The following is a 17,816-nucleotide window of genomic DNA, read 5'->3' as shown; positions in this document are numbered from 1 at the left end:
GTTGTGTTCAGCTGCTTTAATATAAAACATACTAGGAAACACTCCACCGTAACTGCTTATGGTATGTTGTTTTCCTGCGTGTTACATGTTGCACATAGCAGTCTTGTGTTCCTCAGATGTTGGGGTTTGGATTAGGCAAGAGGGGACATGGGTCCCAGGAACACCTGTGCAATTCAGGCCTTGAAGGATTTTCTGTTATTAATATACCAATGGAGTAGGAGCTGTGGGAAAGTGCTGATTTCTTGGTATGCTGAAGTCAAGCTGCCCCTGAGAAGGGAGGCAAACAAGATAAGGAGGAGGCGAGATCTGGGAAAAAGAGCAGTTAGACTGAGTAGAAAAATTCCACAGAGTAGTGAAAACAATGATGTAACCTTTTAGAGAGAAACCAATAGTATGTGTTAAATTAGAACAGAATTAACTATGCATAAGATAAGACTACAAATAATGAAGTGTGGAACAATAAAGTTGGATGATTACTATCACTCATATTGAGTGCTGTCATCCCTGTCTCCGTTCTTGTCACTCAGAGGCCCTAAAATATAGGAGGAAGACAAGATAATAAAACTGTGGGTGTGCCTTTAATGACTATTTCCTTTATTTAGGCCAAGATTGAAAAATGTGGATCGAAGTAGTGCTCAGCATTTGGAAGTTACCGTTGGAGATCTGACAGTCATAATTACAGACTTTAAGGAGAAAACTAAGTCACCACCTGCTTCCAGTGCTGCTTCGGCAGATCAGCACAGTCAGAGTGGTTCTAGCTCTGACAACACGGAAAGAGGAATGTCCAGGTCATCTTCACCCAGAGGAGAAGCATCATCACTGAATGGGGAATCTCATTAAAGTTTATTTCCTCCAGTTTCTTTAGTCTCTTCTCTTCAAAACATGCAAATACATAACTTCTGTCACCTGTTACCACATTTTCATGACAGGTTGTTCATGCACAATTGGTATGTTGACTGGAACATAATTTATGCATTAAAAGGAAAAAAAAAAAGGAAGAAGTGCAGTGGTAGAAACAATAATTTAAATGCAATCTAGAAATGCTTACCTAGCATTTTTTCAGACCAACCTTTTAATTTTCATGTGTAAAGGTGCCATGAAAATGTGGTTTGAATGTTCATTATGCAGTGTTATTAGTAAGTCCATTTTCACTTTTAGTTTAGCAAATTCTAACACATCTCTTGGAGTCTTTATTATTGGCATGTACTGAATTTAAATTTTTATAACATAGTTCAAGCTGCCTAAATATGTATTATTTGAGAATTGTGAAACATAGTTATATGTATGCAAGTCAAAGATCAACTTAACTATTGCTGCAACAGAATTTTCATAATTATCTTAAGAAAACACCTGCTGGTACTTGGTGTGGTTAAATAGGAAAAAATGTTATTAAATAAAACATTTGTATGAATTTTTGCCAATGTTTGACACATTTTACTAGATGACTGAATTATGTTGATGGTTTTACCGCTATTTTTTCACACTTTAAAACACTTATTGTAATGTTTACAAGCGAAACAGCGAACGCATTCTAAGCATTGATTGGTTAACCTTGCGATTCAGGTGGAGGTCTACATTGTCACTGTACACTGGCATTCGATGTTGTGTCTCGGACGAGGACGCAATGGGCAAAACGTAACATTTGGAAATAGGAAAGTTTGGAGAAGCTTTAAAAATAACAGAAGTGCATTTCTCATTCCTGCTTAGTGTTATTTCCTTACCCCAGGTTTCTCTAGTCCCATGGTCACTTCACCGTTTCATTACAGGAGTAACAAGCATTGCACAAGCATAAGGAAATAAGAGTGCTATAACTTTTTTTGTTCCCGAGTCAATTTCTTTACTGGCGATTTGGCCTATTAGAATGTATTACGTCATAAACCATGTGAAAAGACTCAGTATCCTACTTCATGGCATAAACTGTCACCCTTTCCGCACTTAGCAATATAAACAGACAGAACTATTTTCAGTCCCATCTGGTATTGTGTAAAATTACCAATAAAATATTTTTGTGAATACAGATTTTGCATTTTTGTTTACAGCCAATAAGTGTTTTGACACACACATGCAATCCGTGTCTAGGTTTTAAAGTGTAGAATCAGGCTCAGTACAAAAGTCCATTTAGCTCCTTTTTTAGTGAGGTAGTCTACTTACACTCCTGTGATGATGTTGTGTTGTTTTTGGTTTTTTCCTGTTTCATTCAAAGTGAAGATATTTTTTAAGCCCCTGTAAAAAGTTGGATGGACCGCCTCGGTAGTGAATCCAGCCCCAAATTATTACCAACATATGATATGTCTTTTTAACAGCTAAAAGGATGGATTTTTGTAGCCCCTGACAATTGTGATGTTTTGGTGGTTTCTTGTAGTAATGTATTTTTGTTTTGAATGCAGTACTTCTCCAGGCACAACGGTACTGTTCTATTTTGTAAGATGCTAGTTGTGAAATACAGTTAGTTGCATAAAATGGAAGTCTGATGTGATATCTGAGAACATACATACCTCATTCCTTGGTGTTGCTGTTTAAACTTTTTAGGCATCAAATGTTAATTCTAGGCTATTTCAAATGGATAACTACTGACCTGTTTATTATGTATTCTGCTTTATCTTACTGAGTAGGGTGTCCGTTCATTGCTGTTACCCGGCCAAGTCTTAGTATCTGTAATACAATGCATTTTAAGGTTCTTAAATGTTTTGGGGGCTGGGTGGATGTTCAGAACAACGTACACTAGTGTTTGTTTTTTTTTTGACAGAAAAATACATGCTTCTCAACTTTATTTTTTTATATTTTATTTTTAGGTGGGACTATGTGCAGAATATACTGATGTAATGGAGTTGCAAGAGAGCTGAAACTGTTTCAAGTAAGCAGTTTAATGAAAGCAAATCTCATTGCAAGATGTTTTATGAAATGTGTTTTTAATTTAATATATGCTGAATGCTGACACATTTCAGAGTTCTTTGCAAACAAGTAATAGTCTATTACCAGGAGTTCACCAAATGGGGAACGCATTTTCCTTTAACTTTCTTGTGAATAAACCACCCAGCACTGCCAACAAGAGGTCTCTTTGTATCTTCAGAAATAAGTAGTCATTTGGTTTGGAAGGAAGGGAGGATGGTGTGGATTTTACTATGATTCAATTGTCTCTAGAGAACAGTCTCCAAAATGTGGTACCAAGTGTGTTTATAACCAAAAAGAACGTGGAAACGTCTCACTGTTCTTTGTGGAATGAGATCTAGAAAAGACATTTCTAACCGCAGGTGCAACACAAGTCAGTTAGGATCTATAAACTGAGCTGTGGTGGGTTTAGCTGAACTATTACATTGCCAGTGTTTACATTGCAATGATGCCTTTTTTTGGCATTAAATAAAGATAATGTTTTTTCCTGTTTGTGATTAAAGGGATGTGACAACACTGACACCAGAGTAGACAAATTCTAAGTAGAATGGCAATTTACTCTGTTTATAATGTTATAATTTAAATGAACTTCACTTTCCTAATTTCTAAATCATTTTGACTTGTGGTAATCCTAAGTCCTTTTTCTAACTGTAAATATATTTAAAAGCATCTTTGCTCCATTTATAAAAAGTGAAAATTTAATGTTGTAATGTGTTTTGATTAGCTATTTTTCTCTGTGACTGCTTTCTGCGTAAGAGCTGTTATTTGTTAACTTTATATATGCACCAGTCTTCAACAGCCCTACATCCTGGCTTGTTCATGAAATGGTGACCCATCAGAGACAAGTGTGATAGTGTTCCATGTAAATTACTTCCTTTGTGTGCTGATTGTCTGGTTTCAGAAAGGAAAAGGGGGGAGGGGGGAAGAAATGGGGAAAAATTAAGTATGAATAGTTCATTGATACAGTGTACAACAACTCAATCTCTTCCTAACTTTGCCACTAATTGTAGGTGGGATAAGGAAAAGAATAAATACACAGTTGTAGACTGTAATCCCTTTTTTGTAAGTCTACATATTGGAGTTAAACAGAAGTTGTTCTACTCAGTAGCAGGTTAAATTATGCCATATAAAATCTTGATTCTGAGAGAAGTGGTAGGAAAAAAAATAAGGTTAAAAATGTTAAAATTCTTAATACTGAAGTTCTTGAGATGAAGACATACAACTGAAGTTTTAACCTGGCATGTTTCTCTAGATCCTTGATATTGTGTGGTACAGATTTTAAGTCTCAAAATTTGATTGTTGTAATTTGTGCACTTTTTGTGGTATTACAGACTGCACATTTTTAGGTAGCTGGGTAAGACAAGAGTACTTGTTACAGTTTGTTTCCACCAGTTTGCTGTATTGTTCAGGCAGGTTGTCTAAACTTGACAAGTGTGTGGCTCTGCCTCCAAAGCCTGACAGTTTCCCTCATTTTGTTGACTGATTATACTTTTGTTGTACAAGTGGATTTGGCACAGAACTGTCTATTGTGCATTTTGTGTAAATCCAGTTTTTTTAACTGTATCTGCTTGGGGGTTTTTCTGTCACGTGGCTTTATTGGACTCTGCTTCCTACTAGAGAGTCTTGGTATACTTCCTTTCCAGTATCAGAAACTACATGGAAATAGAAATGCAATGTAATTTAATTTCTCCGAAGGCACTAACAGTAAATTTGGCCTGTGCATACTCAGGGATAAGACAGATTGGATGACAAATGTAATGGTAGTTTTGGCTAGTGGACCAGTCAGATAGGATATTTTGCAAATGCATACTCTGTCTTGAGGTTTGGGTGCGTTGGAAATATAGTTTTAGCTGTCAAAGGTTTTCTTGTGTGAAGTTATGCCTCAAATTACAGGATCACAGAGTGGAAGGAACCTCTGGAGATTGTCTAGTCCAACCCCCCTGCTAAAGTAGGTTCACCTACAGCAGGCTGCCCAGGACCACAACCAGGTGCATTTTTAATATCTTCAGAGGAGGAGACTTCACAACCTCTCTGGCCAACCTGTTCCAGTGGTCCATCACTCTCAATGAAGTTTTTCCTTAGGTTCAGATGAAACTTAAAATGTGTTCCAGCTTGGTCACCACTGAAGAGTCTGGCCCCATCCTCTTGGCACCTGTTCTTTAGCTATTTATAAACATTGATAAGATCCTCTCTCAGACTTCTCCAGGCTTAACAGCCCCAGGTCTTTCAGCTTTCCTCCTAAGAGACATGCTCCAGTACCCTACTCATCTTCTTAGCCCTCTGCTGAGGGCTCTTTCCATTAGTTCCTTGTCTCTTGAACCGGGGAGCCTAGAATTGTGCAAGTACTCCAAATGTGGCCTCATAAGGGCAGAGCAGAGAGGGAGAAGAACCTTATGTTATCTGCTGGCCACACTTAGGCACCGCAAGATACCATTGTCTTTGGCTACAAGGGCACATTGCTAGCTCATGGTGAGCTGCTTGTCTACCTGCACTTCGAAATCCTTCTCTGCAGAGCTGCTTTCCAGCAGGTCAACCTCTACCTGTACTGGTGTGTGGAGTCATTCATCCCAAGGTGCAGGACTTGGCTGTGTTAAACTTCATTATGATCTTCTCAGCCCAACTCTCCAGCCTGTTCAGGTCTTGCTGAATGGCAGCAGAGCCTTGTGGTGCATCAGCCATTCCTTCAGTTTTGTATCTTCAGCACACTTGCTGAGGGTACACTCTATCTGTTCTTCCAGTTCATTGGTGAATATGTTGAACAAGAATGGACCCCTTGCTGACCACTGGGGAATGCTACTAGCCACAGGCTTCCAATTAGACTGTGCCACTGATCGCAGCTTATGTCAGAGCAGTCTCAACTTCACAAACTAGCAAAAGCTGTACAGTAAAATCAGTTAAACTGAGGAAGCTCATTTGGTTTTCTTTTGTACTAGCAAAGTTTTAACAAGAGGAGAAATTGCTAAAAGACTTAAGGGACTTGCCTATGATGACAATTGGATATTAAGGTTAGTTTGACATCTAAAGAGGAAACCATGCTTTAATAAATGTAACAGGATTTAACTACTAAATTAAAATTGGAAAAGCACTTCACAGGTTAATTACAAACCAGTGCTTCACAGAAGTTACTGTAACTTCCTGTCTAGAATGAAGTAAATGGTGCAACAGCAATGGATAGCTGTGTGCGTGGTAGTGAATAGTATTATTCGATAGCAAGTGATGTTTAAGTGACTTTCATAAGATGTTGCAGAAGATGATCGTGATCTGTCTGTGAACAAATCCTAGGGGCTCTGGTGTCTCCTCCCTCTGCTTAAACTACACTATTGAATTCAAACAGCAAAAGAAAATGAAGTGGACAAATAAATTAGTTTCACATCCCAGACTCTTAGTAATGCATGAGCTGTTTACGGCTTCTGTTGAACCGCATCAGTGAAAATTAGTTAAAATGAACCACCACTGTGAAATACTTAATACCTCAGGAGATTAGGTCAGTCCTAATCTTGCCCCTTTTGTTATGGTAAACAGATAAAAGTAATTGGAAAGAATTTGCTCTGTCCACTGATAGGGGATTTTTGGGAGCAGACAGTTTAAGGAGCCCAGGAAATTTTAGCTGTACTTGTAAAGAGCTAAACATGGAAGGCAAAGGACAAAAGCATATTCTCTAGCTCAAATCAGTGTTACTATCAACAACCACAAGAGATAGCTATAGCATTTGGGGGTTGTAAAAGAAAAATGGCAGCATTATCACTCTGTTCTTTATGTTTTAAAAGAGAAATACCAGCAGGAGAATGTTGTTCCAGTAAGAATAATTTAAAGACTGTTCCCAAAATGTTAATTGTTTTGTGGAAAGTATGGTGTATCTTGACAGAGCTAAGTGTATCTGAGCAAGAAGCCCTTCAGGACTACATGTTCAGAATCTCAGCCACCTGGAAAAGTGTAATCTTTAATTACACTCTTCTCTGCATATAAATATTAATCTTAGTCAAAGTGCTTGTGAAATTAAGCTTCCTTTAATCCCAGGATTTGAAAAAGTGTGGTTTTAAACCAGTGGAGCTCTAATTTACAGAGGAATTAGGAAGTGAGAAAAAGATATTAATGTCTTTGTTGATAATCTGCTAACCACATGCTCGTAGTTTTCTGTAGAAAGAAGTAGTACACAGAAGAAGGAAATAGACCTATGAGGGGCAATGGTTTTAAATCAAAGAGTGGATGTAGGTTGGACATTAGGAGGAAGTTCTTTACCATGAGGGTAGTGGAACACTTGAGCAGGTTCCCCATAGAGGCAGTTGAGGCCCCATCCTTGGAGATAATTCAGGGTCAGGCTTGACAGGACTCTGGGCAACCTGACCTAATGGAGCATGTCTCTGCTTACTGCAAAGAGATTGGACGACGTGACCTTTGGAGGTCCCTTCCAACCCAAACCATTCTGTAATTTTGTATCCAGAGCTACTGAAATTTGGCTTTTTACCCCCTTCCCAAGATCACTAGATTCTACAGACTACAAATTCTGTTTGTTTCAAAGGCAGTTGCAGGTATTTTGTCACTTGGAAAGGATGGAGACGTTCAATAACTTAGCATCTGTTAGTTAAGAGGAATGAGTGGTCAGGTCAATCCTACTTTCTGAATATCCACTCTGGGAATACAGAGGTTTAATTAGCTATTTATATGTATCTAATATATAACTACCATCCATCAATACGTTATTTAAAGCTGATACTTTTTTGCACAGAATTAATCAAAATGCTTCAATGCCAAGCCCAGTTCCTGACAGCACAGGTCTTTGAGCAAGAAAATACTGCCATCTGACTGATTATCTTTTACTGTAACAGCCCTTCAGCTATGTATTAATCTCAGCAAGGGAAATCTCCTCAGGTTACAGTTAAGTATTACTGCTCCCACCTCTGAAAGAAAACACATTCTGATGCCTTTCTCTCTCTTTTCCTTTCTTTCTTTTTTTTTTAAGTGTGTTTATAATATAAGCAGATGCAGTGAATTTGAAATAATTTATTATGCGTGCTTTTGTAAGTGGGGAATCTGACTGCTGCTCCCAGTTCTTCAGCTGTAGCTTGGTTTCTGTAAGACAAACAATGGCATGTGAAGCTTAGAGGTAACTTTCAATTTTGTCACTGTTGTCTTTGTTTCTGTATAATTGACTAGCTGAACAGATTCTTGCCAAGCTGACTTCTTAAAAACCAATCCTGTCCCATTCAGGCATTCTGGTTAAAGTGGCTGGCATTGTGGGATGCTAATTACTGGTCTTCCTATCTGCATTTCTGCAACTGGTCTAATTCTATTGCTGGGAAGCTTCCAAACATACAAATATGCAAAATACTTTCCAGCTGATGGAGGTGTAGTGTTGCCAAGTGACTTTGAGTACCCGGAGGGTTTTTGAAAGGTGCAAGAAAACACTCTGTGCCAGCTGGAGGAGGAGATCTGAGGAGCATGAACAGATCCTGGGCGCTTTCTCAGCTTTCCGGTGGAAACGTTAAGCACCTTCAAAAACCCTCGCCCCAACAAAAAGGGGGAGGGGAGAACAAAGGAAATGCATTTTCAGAATCCCTAGAAATGCCCCTATTTAATGGCTTGTTTGTGTGTATAGTATTCCTTTCTCTGTGTACTGTATTGGAAGCAGGCAGTATCCCACACTTAAAGGTGTGTGTTGCTTGATAATTCTTGATACTTGTTAGGTCAGGGACTTTTGGCCTAAGGATAAATGTAGGGTTTTGTGAATTTAATAGTTAATACCATGAACATTTCACTCTTGGATAGAGGTCATTTATTGAAAGGGCAGAAGTTTTGATTAAAAAGCTAGTCAGGAACAAAATAAATTCCTGTTGTACATTTAGACAATGCCCAATTTTCAAGTCTAATTCCTGGACCACTAGAAACAGGTTAGCTTTGTGTTGGAAGGGTAATAAGAGCTCAGACTAGAATGGATGTGGCTTCTGAAGGGTTTTGTGGCTGGTAGCTCCTATGACTGTTTTCAGTGATTATTCCACACCTTAGCCCATTAATCTTGAAGCATTTGGAAGAACATCCTCTCAAACAAATCAAAACTACAAACAGCACTGTTAGATGCTCTTAAAATTTACTAAGTGCCTTATGCAGAGCATCACTGAGGCAATGATTCTATTGAAAGGAAGGTTGATAACAGATTTACACCTCTGGAGAGAGTCATAAGTCATCCAAGGTGATGTTCCTCGTTCCAACACGCTAAAGTCATGTATTTTATTGCTGATACAAGTAACTAATAAGAAACAGTCCAGAAATTTCTGAGGTCTTTCAGTTTGTAAGACACACATTCTTTGGAGGAGATTATTTATTTTCTTCTAGCTAACTGTGATACCCTACTGGAATATCACAGAAGTGAGTAAAACTTTGGAGTATTTCTGGGTGCTTTCACACTTCCTGGTTTCTCGATCAAGGATGGTATTAGTGTATTAGTGAAGGGGGTACATAAGTTGGTTTTCTTCATAGGGTTTGTGTTTATCCAACAGTAGTTTTTAAGGATTTTTATTGTCAGAAAAAGGGCTTGTTATTTTGAAAAAAATAAAAATTACCTGCCAGGTGTCTTCCCCAAAATGAGTAAGTGCCTTTTCTGTTCTGACTCTTAGAAGTATTTGCTTTGTCAGATGGAATCCGAATGTCCTGGATAAACCAGCTATTAAGTACTGAGTGTTACCAATGGCTTGAAATCCTTTCACTGCAAGAAAAAGAGACAGAATATAAGCCACTTGAATTATTTTGAGACCTGACATTATCAGAAGTTTTATAACTGCTATGAGTAGTATACTTCTAAGAACCATGTAACTTTTCAGGAACTTGATATTGATAGGAAATAAATATTTATTAAAAGAAGTCTATTAAATAAATATTTATTTACCAGCTTAAGTAAGAGAAAATGTTACGACATGGGGGAAACAGTCTTGCTGTTAGCAGTCCTGACTACTCAATGGAAAGTAGAACTGAGGCCCTGACCTCTGACTGTAATGTGTGGTATTTGGTGAGACATTGGGACTATGAATCTTAGGTCCACATTCTAATAAAGTAATTCTTCCTACCTAAGTTTTTACCAACTCAAGCAGAAAAGAAAGCATGAGCAGGTATCAGTAAGAGACCCTCTAGTTTTATTGGTGCTGCTTCCTATCTCTAAAGAAGTTTTTTTGTCTTTTTTTTTTTTTTTAAACTTTGCTCAGGACTGGTACAGTTGAAAGTATATTTTCCCTTCATTCTTAAGCCTAGACTTTGAATGGAGTTTCTCTGAGACACTTTTGTAGTGAAATCGTATTCCCTACAAACATTGAAGACAAAAATAAACATCTTCGTGAACAAAAGATTGTGTGTGGCTGTAATTTTTTTTTTTAATAGATATGAATTCAAAATAAAAACTGTAAAGGGTACTCTTAAGGAAAATGGGACAGTAATAAGTTCACATCATTTTGTGTGATGAACTATGTTCAGTTCCAGTGAAGCACTCCCTTAAATATAGATGACAATGCATCGCATGTAGCTCAGTGTCTAATAACCCATCAGGACACTGCCTGAAGCTGACCTTTCTGACCTCAATTCAAAGATAAACAATTTAAAATGCTGGAGGACTGACAAAAAAAGCTGAGGGGAGATGTCTGGAAAGAGAGAAGCAATAAGATTCACAGGGAAAAGATGATTTTATTTAATTCCCACCACCCCCCCCCCCCCCCCGAACAAATGCTACACCAGTAAGGGCAACGGAATTGTTTTAAAATTACAACTCTGTAGTTATTTCACATTGGTTGATAACATGCATTTGGTTCCAGATGAACATAACTCAATGAGTTCAAAGCCCACAGTAGTGACACAGATTGAAATGCCCTCCCTGGGAATAAATTAATACTTCCTGCGTGTAACAGTCCAGCAAGAATGTATTTTTGTTGAAGACTATTGTGGGTGCATTGTACTCAGTCTTGATGGGAAGTGTTGATACTTGGGGTGTGTTATCATACATAAAACTACTAAATTGTTCAGAACCCTTCTCTGAAAGCTTTATTTGTACTGTCTAGGAAAAAGTGCAAGAAATACAAGTGTGCAATTTGGGGATAAACAGCAGACTTTGGCATATTGAGATCAAATTCCCAACCAGCCTCTGCTAACTTATTGGAACAGGTAATTCATTACCCTTTTTGGCTGGGATGGAAGTTGAGATTCTCCTGGGAGTACTGTTCCCAAGGTGAGAAACTATGAAAACATCCATGTTTGCAATTTTTGAGGTAAGAAAGTTGAGTGAGGAAGCTTCAGCTAAGGCTTCATCGGCTTCATCTAGTATGTTGCTAAAGAAGGCTTTAAAAAAATGAGTCTGGGTGGGTTGTCTCCAGGTATCTTCAAGCTACATACAGTTCACATGTTCAATTCTCTGAACTGTTTGTGTTGCTTTGCAGTTTAAGGTTAAGATCCTATATGGCATTCTTGAAAGAAGTCAGTTCCCTTGTAAAGTTTCCATTTGTGTACCAGGTGACAAGTGTTGGCCATGAGTGTGTAAGCTCATCTTCACTCTAAGGAGGTAATGTGTGAAGCTGATATATCCATAGGTGCAGAATGCATTTAATGCCACCCTCTAAGTGCTGGGCATAGATCCCAAAGTGCAGGCAGTGAGTGGTAGCAAATAGATACTAGCAGAAATACTGACCTGTACCAGACTAAACTGGTACGAGATACCAGAATGGAGCTATTGTCACTAATTAAGGGAGTCTAATTTAGTCTATTTGCTCACCAAAGAAGACATTTCAAAGAGGGGCAAGCTGTAAAGTCCTTCCATCACCCTTCTATTCATTTCTTCTGCTACACAATTATGGGTCTGAAGATCAAAACAAATTTCTTAAATTCCACACAAATGTTTTGGCAGGCATAGGAGATCACAGCATTCCACTAAGGCTCTGGTGCCTGGAGATAACTTAGGATGTGTCCAATTATATTGTACCCTTTCTTGACCTTAAGAAAGAAAAAAAAAAAAAGACAAGACTGTTTTGTTGTTGTCCTCCCCCCCTTCTTTTTTCTCTCCCTAAAGTTACAGGTTAAAAAATGGTGAAGTAATGTGTAAGTACAGTCATGAGTCACCGGCTCTGTTTCAGGCTTAAAGCGTGGCACAACACTATCCCAACTACTCTGCCCAATTCTGCTACTCATGCAGTGGAATAATTGGAGGCCACAATTTTAATGACACCTTCAGTCGATCAGTGTAACATTTGCACACTCCAGGGAGCGATGCTGGACTATGCAAGGTAAGCTGACTGCTCATTGCATTTAATTTGAGGAACTTGGACATGACTAAGATTTGTATAAGGATACTGGGTACCTAAGCCTGTTCTGTATCAGTTATTTGTCTGTTATGTGGCTGTTGTAGTCAGTTTTAAAAAGAGCAGTCTGAACAAAAGCAGGTAATGTTTAATGCTTTAGAAAGCTGGTACCTTTGACTATAGTGATCTGGTTTTTACATTAGTAATTATGGAAATAAAGCAACCCTTAGAGAAACAGATGTGGAGACAACATTAAAACTTTATTTCTCTGTCCTTGATATGTCTCTGTGTTGGTTTACAATGGTAAATTGTGCTTGAAGAGGATCAGGGAGCAAAAGGAGGGTACAGATAAAATGTAAACTAGCACCTGGGCTTACAAAGTAAATTGACTCTGCTTAGTTTGGCTGACTGACTGCTTTCCAAAACCTATTCTTACTGAACTTGGAAAGTCTGTCATCTTTTCCATTCCAGGCTATGCTTCTGTTTTGAAAGAGGGGCAAATGGCTACCTGGCTCACTGCCTTCAATGTATCATCTAGCTTGCATTGCTGAATGGTTCTCTGAGTCCCTGACAACTCTCCTAACCCTGTTTCCTCTTCTAAGGACAGCTGGCAGTTATGATTTTAGGTGTTTGCCAGATCCCATTTCACTCTCCTAGCCATGCAGATTTCTGCACTTAATAAATGCATAAAGTTTTTACATCAAGTATGAAAAATTAGCTAAAAAAGGCAGTGTTTTTCAGTCTGTGGTGTGAGGATGTACTGAGCTCATGCATTCCTTCTAAGGGTCTAGGATGAGTATACCTATTACAAGTAGCATTACTGTAGAAGATATATTTCATCTTAAAACTTGAACTTGCAAGCCATAATGCAAAGTTTGTATTGTATATGATTACTCTTAGTAGATATTTATTCTATTACAAGAGAAAATCATGTTTTGTAGAAATTTAGAATGGAATAGAATAAACCAGGTTGGAAGAGACCTTCAAGATCATCACGTCCAACCTATCATCCAACACCACCTAATCAACTAACCCATGTAACCAAGCACCCTGTCAAGTCTCCTCCTGAACACCTCCAGTGATGGTGACTCCACCACCTCCCCAGGCAGTCCATTCCAATGGGCAATTACTCTCTCTGTGTAAAACTTCCTCCTGACCTCCAGCCTGAACCTCCCCTGGCGCAGCCTGAGACTGTGTCCTCTTGTTCTGGTGCTGGCTGCCTGGGAGAAGAGACCAATCTCTGCCTGTCTACAACCTCCCTTCAGGTAGTTGTAGAGAGCAATAAGGTCTTCCCTGAGTCTCCTCCTCTCCAGGCTAAGCAACCCCAGCTCCCTCAGCCTCTCCTCATAGGACTTGTATTCCAAGCCCCTCACCAACTTCATTGCCCCAATGTTATGTTAGGGAACTCAAAGTGCTTGCTGCTGTAGGAATAGACTAGGCTAGACTAGAATAGAATTAACCAGGTTGGAAGAGACCTTTGAGATCATCGAGTCCAACCTATCATCCAACACTATCTAATCAACTAAACCATGGCACCAAGCACCCCATTCAGTCTCTTTCTAAACACATCCAGTGATGGTGACTCCACCACCTCCCTGGACAGCCCATTCCAGTGGCCAATCACTGTTTCTATGAAGAACTTCCTAACATCCAGCCTAAACCTCCCCTGGTGCAGCTTGAGACTGTGTCCTCTTGTTTTGGTGCTGGTTGCCTGGGAGAAGAGATCAACCAATGTCAGGACAAGATCACAGAATCATAGAATGCACTGCTTTGGAAGGGACCTCTGGAGTACAGTTACATATAAACAAAGAAACAAAAGCCAGGCCTGCTTACTTTATTTGTATATCTTTGTACCTGGTACATACTTGCATAAGATTGCTTTGACTCCTTCCAGGAGTACTTTAAACACAAATCCCCATGCCATGTTAGATGTTTAGAATTAGAATATTAGATGAAGCAAAGAAACCAAAAGCTGAACACTGAGAATCCCTTTTGGACTGATATTTTGGAGCATCATATTTTACAGGAAAAAAAGGCAATGAAAACTCTTTTTGTAGATGTCTAAAGAAAGATAAAAAATCCTCTTTGTGTTACTAGAAATTAGTATGATTTGGTTGGGTTTTTGGGGTGTTTTTTTTGGGTTTTTTAAATGTAGTAGGGCTCTAAAAATTGTGCAAGTTTGCATCTCTAGATGCATATTTATTCATCTAGGAGACAAACTGAACTTTCTTAAATGGAATTACACTAATATTTTGATTCCCTTTTGTTTAATAACTTAAAATTGTTGAAGTGATTTAGGAAGAGTATGCTGAAGTATTGCTGAAGAACTAATTGATTCAAATCAGAAGAAACTAGGGATGTGGCAAAGTATAGTATCACTTCCCAAACTGCTTACAATGCAGCTTAATTTGTGTACTGTTGTCCTTAGGTGTGTATATTGCTGTTACCAAGGATAATTGCAAAAAAGGAGAAGAAAGCTGATGTCTGGCAGCAACAGAAAAAAAGACCAAGCAGTCTGATGATATGGTATGCACAGCACGTGGTAGTGAAACAGTTTCCCATTGCTTACCCGACTTTGCCATCTATCACAGCAAAGTGTTGACACTGCAGGTCGTACAAAAGCACATGGCAACATCAAAGAAAGTGTCTTTGCCTTTGAAAAAACCCTTAACTCGTCTGCATAGAAGGCAGTATTGACAAAAATCTGTCAGCACAAAATCTTCCTGCTTTCCTAACCTAATGTTTTAAGTTCCAGAAAGAACAAAACCTGAAGGACTAATACAAACGTATCTGATTAGGATTAGGGAGGGTTTAATCAGCAGAAAGCTGGAGTGGAAATTGATTTCTCTCTTTGTTCTCTCCCTTGCATGAGATAATCCTCCTCCAGAACTGTGAATAATTATTTTTCTTAAAATTGATCTGATTTATCTCTTGATCTAAGTAATTGTTACAATTTTTATTTCATTTTCTGGCTCCAATGACCCTTGAACACAAAAGGAGAGGCTGAGGGACCTGGGGATGTTTAGCCTGGAGAAGCGGAGGCTCAGGGGAGACCTTATTGCTCTCTACAACTACCTGAAAGGTAGTTGTAGCCAGGTGGGGGTTGGTCTCTTCTCCCAGGCAACCAGCACCAGAACAAGATGACACAATCTCAAGCTGGGCCAGGGGAAGTTTAGGCTGGAAGCGAGGAGAAAGTTCTTCCCAGAAGGAATAACTGGCCATTGGAATGTGCTGCCCAGGGAGGTGGTGGAGTCACCATCCCTGGAGGCATTCAAAAAGAGATTGGATGTGGCACTTGGAGCCATGGTTTAGATATCGGGAGGTGCTGGGTGATAGGTTGAACTTGATGATCTCTCAGGTCTTTTCTAACCTTATTGATTCTGTGATTCTATGTTAATTCTTTAAAAAAAACAGTTGTCCTAACCACTTATTGGACTTCTGTAGTTCACTAAGATTGCTATTTTCTGGACATGGTTAAATAGAGTTGAATCCTAAAGATACAAAGGTTGCCATGGTTAAGTAACTAAATTCCAATCAAGAAAAGGATTTCAAGATTTAAAACCAATACTAAATGGAGAGAACATTGTATCTGATTGTACCTCTTCCTGATTTATTAAAGAGTAGCATAAAATGTTACATACTGTCATTAGCTGTTTATGGTGAGTAATAAAGATGCATAATGATTTCTCTTTAAAGAATTTTAAAAGCTGAATTAGATAATTGGATACCACCTGATAGCATTTTTTTCTGAGATACAACCTCAGAAAAGTACTGTGTCCAGTTCTGGGCCCCTCAGTTTAAGAAGGACATCGAAACACTTGAACGTGTCCAGAGAAGGGCAGCAAGGCTGGGGAGAGGCCTTGAACACAAGCCCTATGAGGAGAGGCTGAGGGAGCTGGGATTGTTTATCCTGGAGAAGAGGAGGCTCAGGGGAGACCTCATTGCCCTCTACAACTACCTGAAAGGTGGTTGTAGCCAGGAAGGGGTTGGTCTCTTCTCCCAGGCAACCAGCACCAGAACAAGAAGACACAGTCTCAAGCTGCGCCAGGAGAGGTTTAGACTTGAGGTGAGGAGAAAGTTCTTCACCGAGTGAGTCGTTCATCATTGGAATGTGCTGCCCGGGGAGGTGGTGGAGTCACTGTCCCTGGAGGTGTTCAAGAGGGGATTGGACGTGGCACTTGGTGCCATGGTCTAGTCATGGGGTCTGTGTTGATAGGTTGGACTCGATGATCCTCAAGGTCTCTTCCAACCTTATTTATACTGTGATACTGTAACCTAGGCATGACATGTCAGTCACTTCTGCCTATCTGTGTTATTCATGAGGCCCAGGTTGCAGTGAGAAGTATGTTAGAGAAGTATGATGGATTAAATGGACAGATTTTGCAATGTGAAAAAAGGCTTCTGTGTGTAAGTGTAACATTTTTTTTACCTCCCCAATAGCATCAGGTATCTTAACAAAAGATACCAACTTTCATATTATCATAGTAGTATAGTATCACAGTATCTGTCAGGGTTGGAAGGGACCACAAGGATCATCTAGTTCCAACCTCCCTGCCATGGGCTGGGACACCCCACACTAGATCAGGCTGGCCAGAGCCTCATCCAGCCTGGTCTTAAACACCTTCAGGGCCGGGGCCTCAATCACCTCCCTGGACAACCCATTCCAGAGTCTCACCACTCTCATGGTGAAGAACTTCCTCCTCACATCTAGCCTGAATCTCCCCACCTCCAGCTTCATTCCATTCCCCCTAGTCCTATCACTACCTGAGATCCTGAGCAGTCCCTCCCCAGCCTTCCTGTAGGCCCCCTTCAGATACTGAATACTTTCTCTCTGACCTTGCCTCAGTTATATTTTTAGAGCACTGCAGATATGTTCTCACTCATTAATTATTCAGGCATTATTGGACAGCACTGAGTGAAGTGAATCCTGTAAACTCCTATTTGGGAATATAATTTCTTCTGAAGCATGAAAGCATTATTGTTGCCCAGCTGCCACATTAATTTTTGTCTGTCTATAAAAGCCTTCAGACCTAGTTTTCCCACTCTTCAGTACAAAAGGCAAGCGTCACACCTCAGTAGGGACTAACTGGTCTTCACTTTTATGCTCTTTGTCAGTAAATACTCCACTGCATCTCTCCACTTTGACTCTCATACTGCTGCATTACTTTTTCCTGTCACATGGACTTAGTAATGTATGTGAAGGGTTGTGAAACTGAACAGTGAACGAATTCATGACACAAGTCAGATATGCCATGAGAGCGATAAGCCAGATTTTGAGTGTAAAAACAAATTCAGGAAAGCTGAATGGCATGTTCATCCATTGTGGCAGAAAGCATAGAGGAAACAGAAAAAAGAGAAACAGCCCAGCTAAGAATCTAAGAGGCATTTTTGGAGCTGGGTCTTCCTACGATGCATGGCAGCACATGGATCTCAGTATAAATTTCCCTTACTTCACTAAATTCTTTCTAGAGAGTCCTTTCTACAAGTCCTCCTCCCTTTCATCTATGACTCTCCCATCATCACCCTGCTCTCTTTGGCCCTGAATTCTCATCATTGCTTCTCCCTCATTCCTTTCTTCTTTTGGTTTCTACTTATTTGCTCAGCCTGGAGAAGAGGAGACTCAGGGGTGACCTTATCACTCTCTACAACTACCTGAAGGGA

At 39.5% G+C, this 17,816-nt stretch overlaps 1 protein-coding gene across 2 annotated transcripts in view; it reads left to right on the top strand.

Annotated features, from left to right (window-relative positions):
- Positions 1-10,220, top strand: part of YAF2 (YY1 associated factor 2) — a 43,821-nt gene extending 33,601 nt beyond the window's left edge. For both annotated transcript variants that reach the window (XM_068170284.1, XM_068170281.1), the window contains one exon: positions 603-10,220. In XM_068170284.1, coding sequence (XP_068026385.1) covers positions 603-840 — 238 coding nt within the window. In that variant the 3' untranslated portion in view covers positions 841-10,220. The remainder of the gene's footprint in view (positions 1-602) is intronic.
- Positions 10,221-17,816: the final 7,596 nt, after the last annotated feature.

Source organism: Melanerpes formicivorus, unplaced genomic scaffold, assembly GCF_026170545.1.
Source record: "Melanerpes formicivorus ecotype bairdi unplaced genomic scaffold, bMelFor1.0.p_v2 SCAF_3, whole genome shotgun sequence".
NCBI classification, from domain to species: domain Eukaryota; kingdom Metazoa; phylum Chordata; class Aves; order Piciformes; family Picidae; genus Melanerpes; species Melanerpes formicivorus.
The sequence above is the reverse complement of the archived record's forward strand: the minus strand, read 5'-3'. Positions and strand labels throughout refer to the sequence as shown.